At 65.2% G+C, this 14577-nt stretch overlaps 2 protein-coding genes across 2 annotated transcripts; one reads left to right on the top strand and one right to left on the bottom strand.

Moving 5' to 3' along the window:
* Window positions 1-614: 614 nt before the first annotated feature.
* EHBP1L1 (EH domain binding protein 1 like 1) lies at window positions 615-9334 on the top strand. The gene is given in 18 exon segments (XM_058822336.1): window positions 615-662; window positions 761-814; window positions 2072-2133; window positions 2135-2217; window positions 2220-2244; window positions 3021-3151; window positions 3577-3638; window positions 4516-4664; window positions 5272-5320; window positions 5422-5717; window positions 5826-5934; window positions 6297-6428; window positions 6504-6569; window positions 7056-7161; window positions 7753-7852; window positions 8042-8115; window positions 8907-9021; window positions 9247-9334. Coding segments are annotated over 18 exon segments (1749 nt in total).
* A 292-nt stretch (window positions 9335-9626) lies between these two features.
* TRPT1 (tRNA phosphotransferase 1) lies at window positions 9627-14517 on the bottom strand. Its single transcript, XM_058822364.1, has 7 exons — window positions 14449-14517; window positions 13935-14016; window positions 12887-13044; window positions 11278-11452; window positions 10385-10441; window positions 10166-10276; window positions 9627-9748 (listed from the first exon to the last, which is right to left on the bottom strand). Exons 1-7 carry the CDS (start codon window positions 14503-14505, stop codon window positions 9690-9692), a joined length of 699 nt encoding a protein of 232 aa, XP_058678347.1. The 5' UTR covers window positions 14506-14517; the 3' UTR covers window positions 9627-9689.
* Between the last annotated feature and the right edge of the window lie 60 nt (window positions 14518-14577).

Here is a 14577-nt window from a genome sequence, read left to right as displayed (position 1 = left end):
ATGATTTGGGGGGCTCAAGGATGGGTTGGGGGGTCCCAGATGGTTCCGGGGGGGTCCCGGGGGGGGGGTCAGGGTTATTTTGGGGTGTCTCTCAGGGGGCTGCAGCCCCGCAGGTGGCAGCCGGGGGGGTCAGGGATGGTTTGGGGGGGGGTCCCGGGGGGGGTCAGGGTTGGTTGGGGGTCCCGGGGGGATCAGGGTTGGTTTGGGGGTCCTGGGGGGTCCCGGGGGGGTCGGGATGATTTGGGGGTCCCGGGGGGGGTTCAGGGGTTGGTTTTGTGGTGTCAGGGTTGGTTTGGGGGTCCTGCGGGGGTCCCGGGAGGGGATCAGGGTTGGTTTGGGGGTCCCGGGGGGGGTCAGGGTTATTTTGGGGGTCCCTGACGGGGGGTGCAGCCCCGCAGGTGGCAGCCGGGGGGGATCAGGGTTGGTTTGGGGGGTCCCGGGGGGTCCCGAGGGGTCAGGGTTGGTTTGGGGGTCCCGGAGGGGGTCAGGGATGGTTTGGGGGTCCCGGGGGGGTTTCAGGGTTGGTTTGGGGGTCCCGGGGGGTTTTTGGGGTCCCTGACGGGGGGTGCAGCCCCGCAGGGTGGCAGCCGGGCATCCAGGACCCGCGGCGGGGCATGGTGGTCTGGGTGGTGCCCGAGACCCTCGAGGTGGTCGTGACCCCTGTACCGGGTACGTGCGACCCCCCCGGACCCCCCCCGTGTCCCCAAACCCCCCCTGGGGTGTCCCCAAACCCCCCCCGTGACCCCCCCGTGCCCCCCAGGACCCCCAGGCCGCCGCCTTCGATGACAAAACCTGGAACTTCCTCGTGGTCAATGTGAGAGGGGCGGGGACCCCCAAAAACGGGGAGGGGACCCCCAAAAATGGGGAGGGACCCCAAAAATGGGGCGGGGACCCCAAAAATGGGGAGGGGACCCTAAAAATGGGGAGGGGACCCCAAAAATGGGGAGGGGGACCCTAAAAATGGGGGAGGGGGACCCCCAAAAATGGGGAGGGGACCCTAAAAATGGGGAGGGGACCCCCAAAAATGGGGAGGGCACAACAGGAACAATGGGGGAAAAACCGGGGGGGTCCTTGGGGGTCCCTGTGGGTCCCCTGGGTGACATCGGGGTCCCTTGGGGTGGGGGATATTGGGGTCCCCTGGCTGTCCCCAACTGTCCCCAGCTGTCCCCGTGCCCCAACCAGTGGTGTCCCCTGGGTGTCCCCCAGCTGTCCCTGGCTGTCCCCATCTGTCCCCGTGTCCCCATCTGTCCCCAGCTGTCCTTGGCTGTCCCCAGTGTCCCCCATCTGTCCCTGGTGTCCCCAGCTGTCCCGTGTCCCTGGGTATCTGTGGCTGTCCCCAGCTGTCCCCGTGTCCCCAGCTGTCCCCGGTGTCCCCATCTGTCCCCAGTGTCCCCATCTGTCCCGGTGTCCCCATCTGTCCCCATCTGTCCCCAATGTCCCCATCTGTCCCCAGCTGTCCCCAGTGTCCCCATCTGTCCCCGGTGTCCCCATCTGTCCCCAATGTCCCCAGTGTCCCCAGCTGTCCCCGGCTGTCCCGGTGTCCCCATCTGTCCCCATCTGTCCTGGTGTCCCAATGTCCCAGTGTCCCCAGTGTCCCCATCTGTCCCCGTGTCCCCATCTGTCCCCATCTGTCCCCATCTGTCCCCGTGTCCCCATCTGTCCCCGGTGTCCCCATCTGTCCCCATCTGTCCCCATCTGTCCCCAGTGTCCCCATCTGTCCCCATCTGTCCCCATCTGTCCCGGTGTCCCCATCTGTCCCGGTGTCCCCATCTGTCCCCATCTGTCCCCAGTGTCCCCATCTGTCCCGGTGTCCCCAGCTGTCCCGTGTCCCCAGCTGTCCCCATCTGTCCCTATCTGTCCCCATCTGTTCCCAATGTCCCCATCTGTCCCCGGTGTCCCCATCTGTCCCGGTGTCCCCATCTGTCCCCATCTGTCCCAGTGTCCCCATCTGTCCCCATCTGTCCTGGTGTCCCCAGCTGTCCCAGTGTCCCCATCTGTCCCCGGTGTCCCAGTGTCCCCAGTGTCCCCATCTGTCCCCAGCTGTCCCCAGCTGTCCCCGTGTCCCCCGCAGGAGTCGCGGGGCCGGCGCTCGGTGGTGGCCGCGGCCCCGCTGGAGCTGGGGCGCCCTGGCGGGGGTTGGGGACACCGCCCTGTCCCTGTCCCTGCGGCCCCGGACGCGCAAGGTGACAACGGCCACGCTGCGGCTGCGCCTGCGCGGCTCGTCCTCATGGAGGGACACCCCACGTACGGCTTGGGGACATCAGGGGACCTTGGGGACGTCATTGGCCACTGGGGACGTTGGGGGACATTGGGGGACTGGGGGGATTTGGGACATTAGGGGCGGTGGGAGACGTCGGGGGGACATTGGGGGATTGGGGACATTGAGGGGACATTGGGGACATTGAGGGGACATTGTGGGCATTGGGGACATTGTGGGCATTGGGGGACATTAAGGACATTGGGGACATTGAGGGGACATTGTGGGCACTGGGGACATTGTGGGCATTGGGGACATTGAGGGGACATTGGGGGATTGGGGACATTGTGGGCATTGGGGACATTGAGGGGACATTGTGGGCACTGGGGACATTGTGACATTGGGGACATTGGGGACATTGGAGACGTCAGGGGAACACTGGGGCATTGGGGAACTTGAAGGGACATCAGGGACATCATGGGGACAGGGGGACACTGGGGGATTGGGGACACTGGGGACATTGGGGGGACATTGGGGCACTGGGGATATTGGGGGGACAGGGGGGACATTGGGGGCATTGGGGACAGGGGGGACATTGGGGGCATTGGGGGAATGGGGACATCGAGGGGCCAGGGGGGACATCGGGGACACTGTGGGGATGGGGGGACACCGAAGGGACTTTGGGGACACTGCGGACATTGTGGGACATTAGGGACACTGGGGGGACATTGGGGGAATGGTGACACCACGGGGTCCCCATTGGGGCTGGGGGGTGGCCTTGGGGACCCCCTGGTGACCCCCTGGTGACATTGTCCCCCCCCAGGGACGAGGACATGCAGAGTGTCACCAGCCTGAGCCCCCCCGGGGACGTGGCCGACCTTGGGGACTTCGAGAGTGACCCCGAGGACGAGGGGGGGGCGCACAGGGCGGGGGGCGTCACCCCTGCACCCCGAGGTGGGTCCCAATGTCCCCAAGGTGTCCCCAATGTGTCCCCAAGCCCCCCCAATGTCCCCAAGGTGTCCCCAACCCCCCCAATGTCCCCAATGTGTCCCAGTGTGTCCCCAATGTGTCCCCAACCCCCCCAAGGTGTCCCCAGTGTGTCCCCAAGGTGTCCCCAAGGTGTCCCCAATGTGTCCCCAACCCCCCCCAATGTCCCCAAGGTGTCCCCAGTGTGTCCCCAACCCCCCCCAATGTCCCCAATGTGTCCCCAAGGTGTCCCCAATGTGTCCCCAACCCCCCCCAATGTCCCCAAGGTGTCCCCAGTGTGTCCCCAAGCCCCCCCCAATGTCCCCAATGTGTCCCCGAGCTGTCCCCCCAATGCCGGGGGTGTCCCTGGATTTGGGGGGGGGTCCCTGACCGGCCTCTCCCTCCCTTCCCAGCACCCCCCCCCAGTTTGGGCACACGGAGGGACCCCCCAGAGACCCCCCCCGAAATGACCACGGTGAGTGGGGGGGGGAGCAGGGAGGGACCCCCGAATTGGGGGGGGAGGTGGGGGGGATGTGGGGACCCCCTCAATGGACGGGGTTGGGGGGGGGGGTCCATGGGAGTTTTGGGGGGGGTCTCTGTGCTGGGGGGGTGTCTGTGTGTTCTGGGAGGGGCTCTGTGTTTTGGGGGGTCTGTGGGTTTTGGGGGGGTCTCTCTGTGCTGGGAGGGGTCTTTGTGCTGAGGGTGTCTCTGTATTTGGGGGGGTCTCTCTGTATTTGGGGGGGTCTCTCAGTTTTGGGGGGGTCTCTCTGTGCTGGGGAGACGTCTCTGGGTTTTGGGGGGGTCTGTCAGTTTTGGGGGGGTCTCTCTGTATTTTGGGGAGGGTCTCTCTATGCTGGGGGGGGTCTCTCTGTGTTCTGGGGGGGGTCTCTATGCTGGGGAGGGTCTCTCTGTATTTGGGGGGGTCTCTCAGTTTTGGGGGGGGTCTCTCTGTGCTGGGGAGAGGTCTCTGGGTTTTGGGGGGGTCTCTCTGTATTAGGAGGGGGTCTCTCTGTATTTTGGGGAGGGTCTCTCTATGTTGGGGAGGGTCTCTCTGTATTAGGAGGGGGTCTCTCAGTTTTGGGGAGGGTCTCTCTGTATTTTGGGGAGGGTCTCTCTGTATTTTGGGGGGGTCTCTCTATGCTGGGGAGGGTCTCTCTGTATTTAGGGGGGGTCTCTCAGTTTTGGGGGAGGTCTCTCTGTATTTTGGGGAGGGTCTCTCTATACTGGGGAGGGTCTCTCTGTATTTTGGGGGAGTCTCTGTGCTTGGGGGAGGGTCCCTGGGTTGTGGGGGGCTCTCTCTGTATTAGGGGAGGGGTCTCTCTGTGCTGACCCCTCCCCGTTTTCCCCCCCAGGACCCCCCCGGGGGTCGCGGGGCGCTCCTGGCCTGGTGCCGGGGGGTCACGGCCGGGTACCCGGGGGTCTCCATCGCCGATTTCGGGGGGTCCTGGAGCAGCGGGTTGGGGTTCTGCGCCCTCCTGCACCGGCTGAGACCCCGAGAGATGTGAGGGGGGGGCGCGGGGGGGGAGGGGAGGGCTGGGGGGGCACCCTGGGGGGGGCGGGAGGGGAGGGGAGGGGGTTTGGGTGGGTCCTGAGGGGCTTGGGGGGGGGGGTCCTGAGGGGGTCCCGGGGGGTTTTGGGGGGGACATGGAGGGGTTTGAGGGGTCCTGGGGGGTTTGGGGGGTTCCTTGGGGGGTCCTGAGGGGTTTGGGGGGGACCTGGGGGGGGATATGGGGGGATCCTGGGGGGTTTGAGGGGGTTTGGGGGGGTCCTGGAGGGTTTAAGGGGGGGGGGTCGCAGTTGGATCCTTGGGGTTTTAGAGGGATCTTGGGGGGGGTCCTGGGAGGTTTGGGGGGCCCTTGGAGGGTCCTGGGGGGTTTGGGGGGGTCCTGGGGGCTTTGGGGGGGTCTCAGGGGACAGAGAGGACACCCTTGGGGGAATGGGGGCACATGGGGGGCGGTTGAGGAGCAATTTGGGGGTTCACCCATGGGTGGGGAGGGTTCAAAGCCCCCCAGGGATGTTGGGGGGACCCTTTTGGGGGGGGGGTTGGGTCACTTGGGGACCCCCACAGTGACCAAAGCCCCCTCCCCACATGTCCCCCCCTCCCGCAGTGATTTCAGCGCTCTGGACCCCCGGGACCACCGGGGCAACAACAAACGGGTGCGTGGGGGGGGCTGGGGGGCCGGGGGGGGTCCAGGTTTGGGGGTCCCCCCCCACCTTGACCCCCCCCCTCCCCAAATTCCCCCCCCCCCCCTCTCCAGGCCTTCGATGCCTTCGCTGCCCTGGGGGTCCCGCGGCTCCTGGACCCCTCGGACATGGAGACCCCCGACAGCCTGGGGGTCATGACCTTCCTCAGCCAGGTCCGGGCAATCCTGGGGACCCCCCCGGGGACCCCCCCGGACCCCCGGAGTGACGTCACCAAGGGGGGGCCCCAAACGACCCCCCCGGACCCCCGGAGCGGCTCCATTGAGGAGGGGAGAGCCCCGGAATCACCGAGTGACGTCACCGAGGGGGGGGCCCCAAACCACACCCCCAGAGACCCCCCCGGACCCTCAGAGTGACGTCATCGAGGGGGGATCCCAAACAACCGCCCCGGACGTTCGGAGTGACGTCATAGAGGGGGAACCCCAAACGACCCCCCCCAGAAACCCCCCCGGACCTTCAGAGTGACGTCATCAAGGGAGGACCCCAAACCACACCCCCAGGGACGCCCCCGGACCTTCGGAGTGACGTCATCAAGGGCGGACCCGAAACGACCCCCCCGGACCTTCAGAGTGACGTCACCGAGGGGGGACCCCAAACGACCCCCCCGCGCCCCCAGAGCGGCTCCATTGAGGAGGAGCCCCAAGAGCGCCCCCGGGACCCCCAAACCCCCCCAGAGACCCCAACGGGGATCCCCACGGAACCCCAAGACCCCCCAGACCCCCCCCAGATGGACACCGAGCAGGAGGAGACCCCCCCAGACCCCCCCCAGCTCGTCCCCATGGAGGGGGGGGCGCCCCCCAGACCCCCCGATAGAGGGGGAGCCCCCCCAGGACCCCCAAACCGAGACTCTGAATGAGGGGGGGGGGGAGCCCCCCCCGGGACCCCCAGCTCGGCCCCGTTGAGGGGGAGCCCCCCCAGGACCCCCCCCCAGCATTTGGGGAGGGGGCGGCAGTGCCCGAGCCCCCCCCCCGCTCCCCCCGGCCCGCGGGGGTGGGGAGGGGTCTCCCCACGCCCCCCCCCCCGCTCCAGGAGCTTCCCCCGCCTGCGGGACCCCCCCCCGAAGGTGAGACCCCCCCCTCCCCCATCAGAGACCCCCAAAATGCCCCCCTGACCCCCCCGACCCCCCCTCTGTCCCCAGGGTGACGTCGGGACCCCCCCAGAGACCCCCAGGGAGACCCCGGAGACCCCCGAGGAGGAGAGCGGGGTAAGGGGACACGGGGGGGACATTGGGACAATGGGGGACATGGGGACATTGGGACAATGGGGACAATGGGGTCATTGGGACAATGGGGGACATGGGGACATTGGGGGGACATTGGGGACATTGGGGACATTGGGGCGACATTGGGACAATGAGGACAATGGGGACATTGGGGGGGACAATGGGGACAATGGGACATTGGGACAATGAGGACAATGGGGACAGGGGCTGGGGGAACATGGGGACATTGGGGGACACTGGGGGACACTGGGGACAGGGGGAGGGGGACATTGTGAGGAGGGCAGGGACAGCCATGGGTGACACAGGGGTGACCCCAATGTCCCCATGGGTGACAGGGACAGTGGGTGACAGCAGAGCTGCTGGCCCTGGAGCAGGAGCAGGGTGACACAGGGGTGACCCAGGGGTGACCCAGGGGTGACAGGGACAGTGGGTGACCCAGAGGTGACACCGATGTCCCCACGGTGACAGGGACAGTGGGTGACAGCCGAGCTGCTGGCCCTGGAGCAGGAGCAGGCCCGGTTGGACGCTCAGGCCCCGGCGCTGGAGCGGGAACTGCGGGAGCTGATGGACAGCGGTGAGGGGACACTGGGGACACTGGGGGACACTGGGGACATTGGGGACATTGGGGGACACTGGGGACATTGGGGGGACAGCAAGGACAGCGGGATGTTGGGGACAGAGAGGGGGCATTGGGGACATTGGGCATTGAGAACAAGGGAAAAGACGGACAGCAGGGGACATCGAGACATTGCAGGCACATGGCCCACAGTGTCCCCAATGTCCCTGATGTCCCCAGTGTCCCCAATGCCCCAATGTCCCCCCTGTCCCCAATATTCCCTAATATTCCCCAATATCCCCAATCCCCCCGATGTCCCCAATATCCCCCACTGTCCCCAATCCCCCCGATGTCCCCAATATCCCCCACTGTCCCCAATCCCCCCGATGTCCTCATTGTCCCCAATGTCCCCGCTGTCCCCGTGTCCCCATTGTCCCCAATCCCCCCACTGTCCCCAACGTCTCCGCTGTCCCCATTGTCCCCGCTGTCCCCGATGTCCCTGATGTCCCCGCTGTCCCCGATGTCCCTGATGTCCCCGCTGTCCCCGTGTCCCTGATGTCCCCAATCCCCTCATTGTCCCCAACGTCCCCGCTGTCCCCGTGTCCCCAGGCGCGGACCCCGCCCGTGAGGAGCGGCTGCTCCGGGCCTGGTTCTCGCTGGTGCAGCAGCGGAATTTGCTGGTGCGGCGCCAGGACCAGCTGCAGCTGCTGTGAGGGGACATCGCTGCGACATCGCGGTGACATCGCCGCGACATCGCCACCCTCCCCCGTGTCCCCTCCCTGTGCCGCCCCCCCCCCCCGGCTCCGGTGTCCGGGACGGTGCTGGGGGGGGCTCTGCCAGCCTCGGTGACACCTCCTTGTCCCCTTTGTCCCCTTTTGTCCCCTCGTGTCACCCCCAGGGCGCAGGAGCGGGACCTGGAGCGGCGCTTTGAGCTGCTGAGCCGGGAGCTGCGGGGGCTGCTGGGGACAGAGGGTGCGACAATGGGGACATCGGGGACATCGGGGGGACACTGGCGACGGGGGGCGACATTGGGATGGGAGGGGACATTGGCGATAGGGGGGGACATTGGGGACAGGGGGCCAGTGGGGCATTGAGGGGACATTGGGGACAGGGGGGACATTGGGGACAGGGGGGACACTGGGACATTGAGGGGACATTGAGGTGACATTGGGGATGGGGGAATATTGGAGACATCTGGGGACAGGGGGGACATCGAGACATTAAGGGGACACTGGGGACGGGCGGGACAGGGGAGACATTGGGGGGACAGGGGGACATTGGGGACAGGGAGGACATGGAGGGGACACTGGGGACATTGGGGACAGGGGTGATGTCGAGGGGACAGTGGGGACAGGGGGACATCGACACTGGGGACACTGGGGACATTGGGGGGACATTGGGAATGGGGGAACATTGGGGACATCGAGGGGACATTGGAGGGACACTGGGAACAGGGAGGGGACACTGGGGACATCGAGGGGACATTCTGGGCACACTGGGGACAGGGGGACATTGGGAACAAAGGGCAGGATGGGGACACTGGGGATGAGGAGGACATTTGAGGGGACAGGAGAACATTTGGGGACACTGGGGATGGCAGGAGAACATTTGTGGGGACATCGGGTGGGACAGGGGGACATTGGAAACGCTTGGGGACATTTGGGGACACAAACACAGCGGGTGCCAGGCACAGAAGGAGTCACCGGAGGGGGGACACAAAGGGATTTGGGGACCTTTTTGGGGACATTTGGGGACATCCCCAGAGTGGCAGAAGGCGCCGGCGCAGCGCGAGCGCGAGCAGCTCTTACTGGAGGAACTGGTGGCACTGGTGAACCGGCGGGACCGGCTGGTGCGGGACCGGCACCGCCGCGAGAGCAGGTGGGGACACTGAGGGGACACTGAGGGGACACCGGGGGGACACCGGGGGGACAGCGGGGAGGGGTCCCGGTGGGTTTGTGGGGGTCCCGGGAGGGGTTTGGGGGGCTCAGGGGTGGCACAGGGAGCTCCTGGGGGGTTTTGGGACTGTCCGGGGGTCTCGGGGTGGATCCTGGGGGGGGGTCCCGGGGGGATTTTTGGGGGTCCAGCCCTGCCCGACCCCCGCAGGGCGCTGGAGGAGGATGAGGAGCTGCGGAGGAGCCTCGAGCCCCGGCGGCGCCGCTTCGGCCGCAGGGAAACGTGCGGGATCTGCTGAGGGACCCCCAAAATCCTCCGGGACCCCCAAAATCCTCCAGGACACCCCCCCCGGGAACCCCCAGATCCCGGTGGATGCGGCAATAAAGGAGAATTTCTGTGTGAAATCCGATGTGGGGAAACTGGGAGGGATTGGGATGGGACTGGGCCGGGACTGGGATGGACTGGGAGGGATTGGGATGGACTGGGATGGACTAGAAAGGACTGGGAGGGATTGGGGGGTCCTGGGTCGTCCCCCCCGGAGTTATTTTGGGGGGTGGGTTTGAGCTCTGACCCCTCCATGAGACGCTCGTGGTGTTTAGGGGGGCTTTATTTGAGTCTGTGGGACCTGGGGAGCTCAGACCCCCCCCAAATCCTCATCCGGGGGTCTCTCCCCCCTTTTCATCCCAGGGTCTGTCCAGGGGCAGTTCACACCCTGTGGGTGGGGGGGGCAAAGAAGAGCTGTTGTCATGGCAACGGCAGCCCCCCAAATCCCTGATCCCCCCCAAATCCCAACCCCGGACCCCCCAAAATGCCCCCAGACCCTGAGTCCACCCAATACCCCCTCAGCTCCCCCAATTCCCCCCAGTTTTGGGGTCCCCCTCAAATCCCAGAGCCCCCTCGAACCCCTCCCCAACTTTTGGGGTCCCCCTCAAATCCCCCAGTCCCCCCCGCTCCTCTTGAGCCCCCCCAGTTTTGGGGTCCCCCCAACCTCCCCAGCCCCCCAATTTCACGATCCCTCCCCAAATCCCTGAATAACCCCCCCAAACCCTTTGACCCCCAAATTTTGGGGTCTCCCCCCAAACCCCCCGACCCCCCCCACCCCCCAATTTTGGGGTCCCCCCCTCCTCACGGTGCGGCCGCAGCTGCAGAACCCGCAGGAAATATTTGGGGGGGATCCGGCCCTGGGCGTCCCCCGGCGTCAGGATCACCCCGTTGGCCGAGCGGAAAAAGGGGATCCCGTCTGTGGGGAGGGGTCGGGGGGGGTCACACGGACATCGGGGGGGACCCCCAAACATCGGGGACCCCCCCAAATATCGGGAACACCCCAAAAATCCGGAGCCTCCCTCACCCGCCAGCGCGCGCGGGCCGTCGATGATGATGGCGATCTCCGAGTCCGACCTCATCCCTGTGGGGAGGGGGATTCTGGGGGGTCCTGGGGGATTTTGGGGGGGTCCTGAGGGGTTTTAGGGGGTCCTGAGGGGCTGCAGGGGGAAGGTTTGGGGGTCTCGAGGAGGATTTGAGGTGTTTGAGGGGTTCTAGAAAGGGATTTGGGGACGCTTGAGGAAGGATTTGGGGGGCGCCAAAAGGGTTTGGGAGCTTTGGGGGTCCTTGGGGGGTTTTGGGGGGGTCCTTGGGGGGTCCTTGGGGGGTTTTGGGGGTCCCTGCTGAGTTTGGGGAAATTTTGGGGTGTCCCGGGGTTATTTTGGGGGGGGGGGGGGTCGCACATCAGGGTCCACCCTGCCAGGTGAGTGTGGGGTCTCTGTGGGGTTTGGGGATCTCGGGGGGTTTTAGGGTGTCCTGGGGGGATTTTTGGGGTGTCCCAGATGGATTTTTGGGGTGTCCCGGGCGGATTTTTGAGGCATCCCAGGAGGAATTTTTGGGGTGTACCAAGGGGATTTTTGGGGTGTCCCGGTGGGTTTTTGGCTGTGTCCCAGGAGGATTTTTGAGGGGTGTCCCAGGGATTTTTTTGGGGGCACCCCAGGGGGGATTTTTGGGGATGTCCCGGGGGGGGTTTTGGGGGTATCCCAGTGGGGTTTTTGGGATGTACCGGGGAGGATTTTTGGGGTATCCCAGGAGGAATTTTTGAGGTGTACCAGAAAGAATTTTTGGGGTGTCCCAGGGGATATTTTTGGGGTATCCCGGGGTGTTTTTTTTGGGGTATCCCAGGAAGAATTTTTGGGTTATCCCGGGGGGGTTTTGGGCTATCCCGGTGGGGGTTTTTTTTTGGGGGGGGTCACTCACCGCTGCGCACGCCGGGGTCCCCCGGCAGCCCCCCCGCCAGGTGCAGGTGTTGCCGCCCCATGGGGCGCAGCCCCCCCGCCCGGATCGGGCCCCACAGGCGGCGCCGGGTGCCGTGGGCCAGGGTGGGGGGCAGCGCCTCGGGGGTGCACAGGGGGGTCAGCTCCAGATCCGGCACCTGCGACCCCCGGACACCCCCCCTGGAGTAGGTGAGACCCCCAAAATCCAACCCCGGATCCCCAAAATCCAACCCCGGATCCCCAAAACCCCACCCAGGATTCCCAAAACCCCACCCAGATCTCTAAAATCTCACCCCGGATCACCAGAATCCCACCCAGCTCTCCAAAATCCCGCCCAGGGTCTCCAAATCCAACCCTGGATCCCCAAAATCCAACCCTGGATCCCCAAAATCCCATCGGGGATCGCCAAAATTCCACTCGGTACCCCCAAAATCCAACCCGGGACTCCCAAAATCCAACTCTGGATCCCCAAAATCCAACAACGGATCCTCAAAATCGAACCCCGCATCCCCAAATCCCACCCAGATCTCCAAAATTCAACCTGAAACCCCCAAAATCCCAACCCCGGATCCCCAAAATCCTTCCCCGATCTCTAAAATCCCACCCCGGATCTCCAAGTCCTCCCGGATTTCCAAAATCCCACCCAAAATTCCACAAATCACCCCCGGGATACCCAAAACCCCTCTCCAGAACCCCCCCAGTTCTCTCAAAGACCCCTAAATCCCCCATAAATCCCCCGAAGCCTTCTCCAGACCCCCCAAACCCCTCGAGGACCCTCCCAAATCCCCCTGGGACCACCCCAATTTCCCATAAACCCCCCCCAAACCCCTCTCCAGCCCCCCAAAATCCTCCATAAACCCCCCAAATCCCCTCTCCCGCCCCCCCAGACCCCTCAGGGACCCGCCCTTAGACCCTTTGGGGACCCTCCCAATCCCCCATAAACCCCCCAAAATCCCCCATAAACCCCTCAAATCCCCTCTCCCACCCCCAAACCCCTTGAGGACCCCCCCAGACCCCTCGGGGAGCCCCCAATCTCCCATAAACCCCCCCCAAAATCCCTCTCCAGCCCCCCCCAAAATCCCCCATAAACCCCCCCAAACCAACCATAAACCCCCCAAATCCCCTCTCTAGCCCCCCCAATCTCCTCGGGGACTCCCCCAAACCCCTCGGGGACCCCTCGAAGCCTCCATAAACCCCCCCAAATCCTCTCTCCAGCCCCCCCAATCTCCTCGGGGACTCCCCCAAACCACTCTGGGACCCCCCCAAACCCCTCAGGCACCCCTGAAAGCCTCCATAAACCCCCCAAATCCTCTCTCCAGCCCCCCCAAACCCCTCGGGGACCCCCCCAAACCACTCTGGGACCCCCCCAAACCCTTCGGGGACCCCTCGAAGCCTCCATAAACCCCCCCAAATCCTCTCTCCAGCCCCCCCAATCCCCTCGGGGACCCCCCCAAACCCCTCGGGGACCCCCTTAGACCCTTTGGGGAGCCCTCAAATGCCCCGTAAACCCCCAAACGCCTCTCCAGCCCCCACCAAAATCCTCCATAAACCCCCCAAATCCCCTCTCCCGACCCCCCCAGACCCCCCCTCACCGGCAGGGAGTGTCCCTGGTTGGCTCTGACCCTCAGGGGGTCCGGCCGGAGGGCGAAGCGACCCTTGGGGTCAGCGGCCACCACCCTGCGCACGTCACCCTCGGAGACCCCCGCGAAGCGCCGCAGCCGCAGCAGAGCCCCCACCTCAACAAATCCGTCTGAACCCCAAAACCCCCCCGAGACCCCCGTCAGGGCCTCTGGGGGAGGGTCTCGGGGGGGTTTGGGGTGTCCCTGGCGGTGTTTGGGGTGACCAAAATGACATTTGGGGTGTCCCAGGGGGTATTTGGGGTGTCCCAGGGGGCATTTGAGAGTCCCTGGGGGTGTTCGGGGGGGGTCTCAGGGGGCATTTGGGGGTCCCAGGGGGTGTTTTGGGGCATCCCTGGGGGTGTTTGGGGTGTCCCAGGGGACTTTTTGGGGATTTTGGGGTGTCACAAAGAGTATTTGAGGTGTCACAGGGGGCATTCGGGGTATCCCAGGGGGTGTTTGGGGTGTCCCAGGGGATGTTTTGGGGGTCCCAAAAGGATTTGGGGTATCCCAGGGCACATTCTGGAAAATTCGGGGTATCCCAGGAGGTGTTTTGGAAATATTTTAGGGGATTTTGGGATGGGTTTTGGGGGGATTCTTGGGTGGGATTTTGGGGGATTTGGGGGGGAATTTTGAGGTATTTTGGGGTCCATTTTCAGGGATTTTGGGGTGGGTTTTGGGGGGATTTTAAGGGGGATTTTGGGGCAGGTTTTGAGGGGGATATTGGGGTTAGTTTTGGAGGTATTTTCGGGGACTTTGGTGTGGGTTTTGGGGTGTATTTTGAGGTGGGCTTTGGGGGTATTTTTTGGGATTTTTGGGTGGGTTTCGGGGGAGATTAATGGGGATTTTGGAGTGTAGTTTGGGGGGATTTTCAGAGATTTTACGGTGGGTTTTGGGGGGAATTTTGGACTGGATTTTAGGGGATTTTGGGGTGAGTCTTGGGGGATTTTGGGGTGGATTTTGGGAGAGATTTTTGAGTGGATTTTGGGGTGGGTTTTGGGGGGGATTTTGGGGTCTCACGCACCCGGGCCCATGGGCAGCCCCTCGGCCTCGGCCCCATGGCGCAGGACGTAGCTCAGGGCCTTGGACAGCCGCACCCCGGGGTCCTGGGGGGGCCCAAAGATGACCCCAACCCCCCCTTGGAGACCCCAACCCACCCCTGGGCACCGCCCACAGCCCCCCCACCCCCATGGGCGACCCCCAATCTTAGACCCCCTCCCCAAATTCAGCTTCAAATGCCCCCCCCTTTCAGTACGCCCCCAATAGCTGGACCCCCCCGCATTTCTGGGTCCCCCCCCCCACTTTGACGTGTCCCCCCCCCCCATCCCTGGGGTCCGCCCCCTTGGGTCCCCCCTCCCCGCCATTTTTGGTGTTCCTGCCTCCTCCCCTTCCCATGTCCCCCCCCCCCGCCCTCCTTGGGGTGTCCTTGTCACCTCTCCCTCGTGTCCCCCCCCGTGTCCCCACCCGTCGCGAGGTGTCCCCCACCCAAATCTGAGGTCCCCTCCCCAAATTTCGGGCTCCCCCCGCCCCCTCCCCACCTCCTCCTTCCGCCTCCGCCGCCGCTGGGCGGCGCCCGCGCCCTCCCCGCCGGCCATGCCGGGCCACGTGACCGCCCGCCTCCCGCGCCACGTGACTGCCCGGCCCCGCCCCAACCCCGCCCTCCGCGC

Source organism: Ammospiza caudacuta, chromosome 32 (genome assembly GCF_027887145.1).
Source record: "Ammospiza caudacuta isolate bAmmCau1 chromosome 32, bAmmCau1.pri, whole genome shotgun sequence".
In the NCBI taxonomy this organism is placed as follows: Eukaryota; Metazoa; Chordata; class Aves; order Passeriformes; family Passerellidae; genus Ammospiza; species Ammospiza caudacuta.
This window is presented reverse-complemented; position numbering and strand designations above follow the sequence as displayed.

Bases quoted from the DNA above. Each gene is read 5' to 3' on its own strand.
- TRPT1 (XM_058822364.1), bottom strand. From the start codon at position 14,505: ATGGCCGGCGGGGAGGGCGCGGGCGCCGCCCAGCGGCGGCGGAGGCGG. The intron at 14,017-14,448 runs GTGGGGAGGGGG...GGGCCCCCCCAG, and splicing joins GGCGGAGGCGGAAGGAGGAG to GACCCCGGGGTGCGGCTGTC. The intron at 10,277-10,384 runs GTGAGGGAGGCT...CCCTCCCCACAG, and splicing joins CGGCCCGCGCGCGCTGGCGG to ACGGGATCCCCTTTTTCCGC.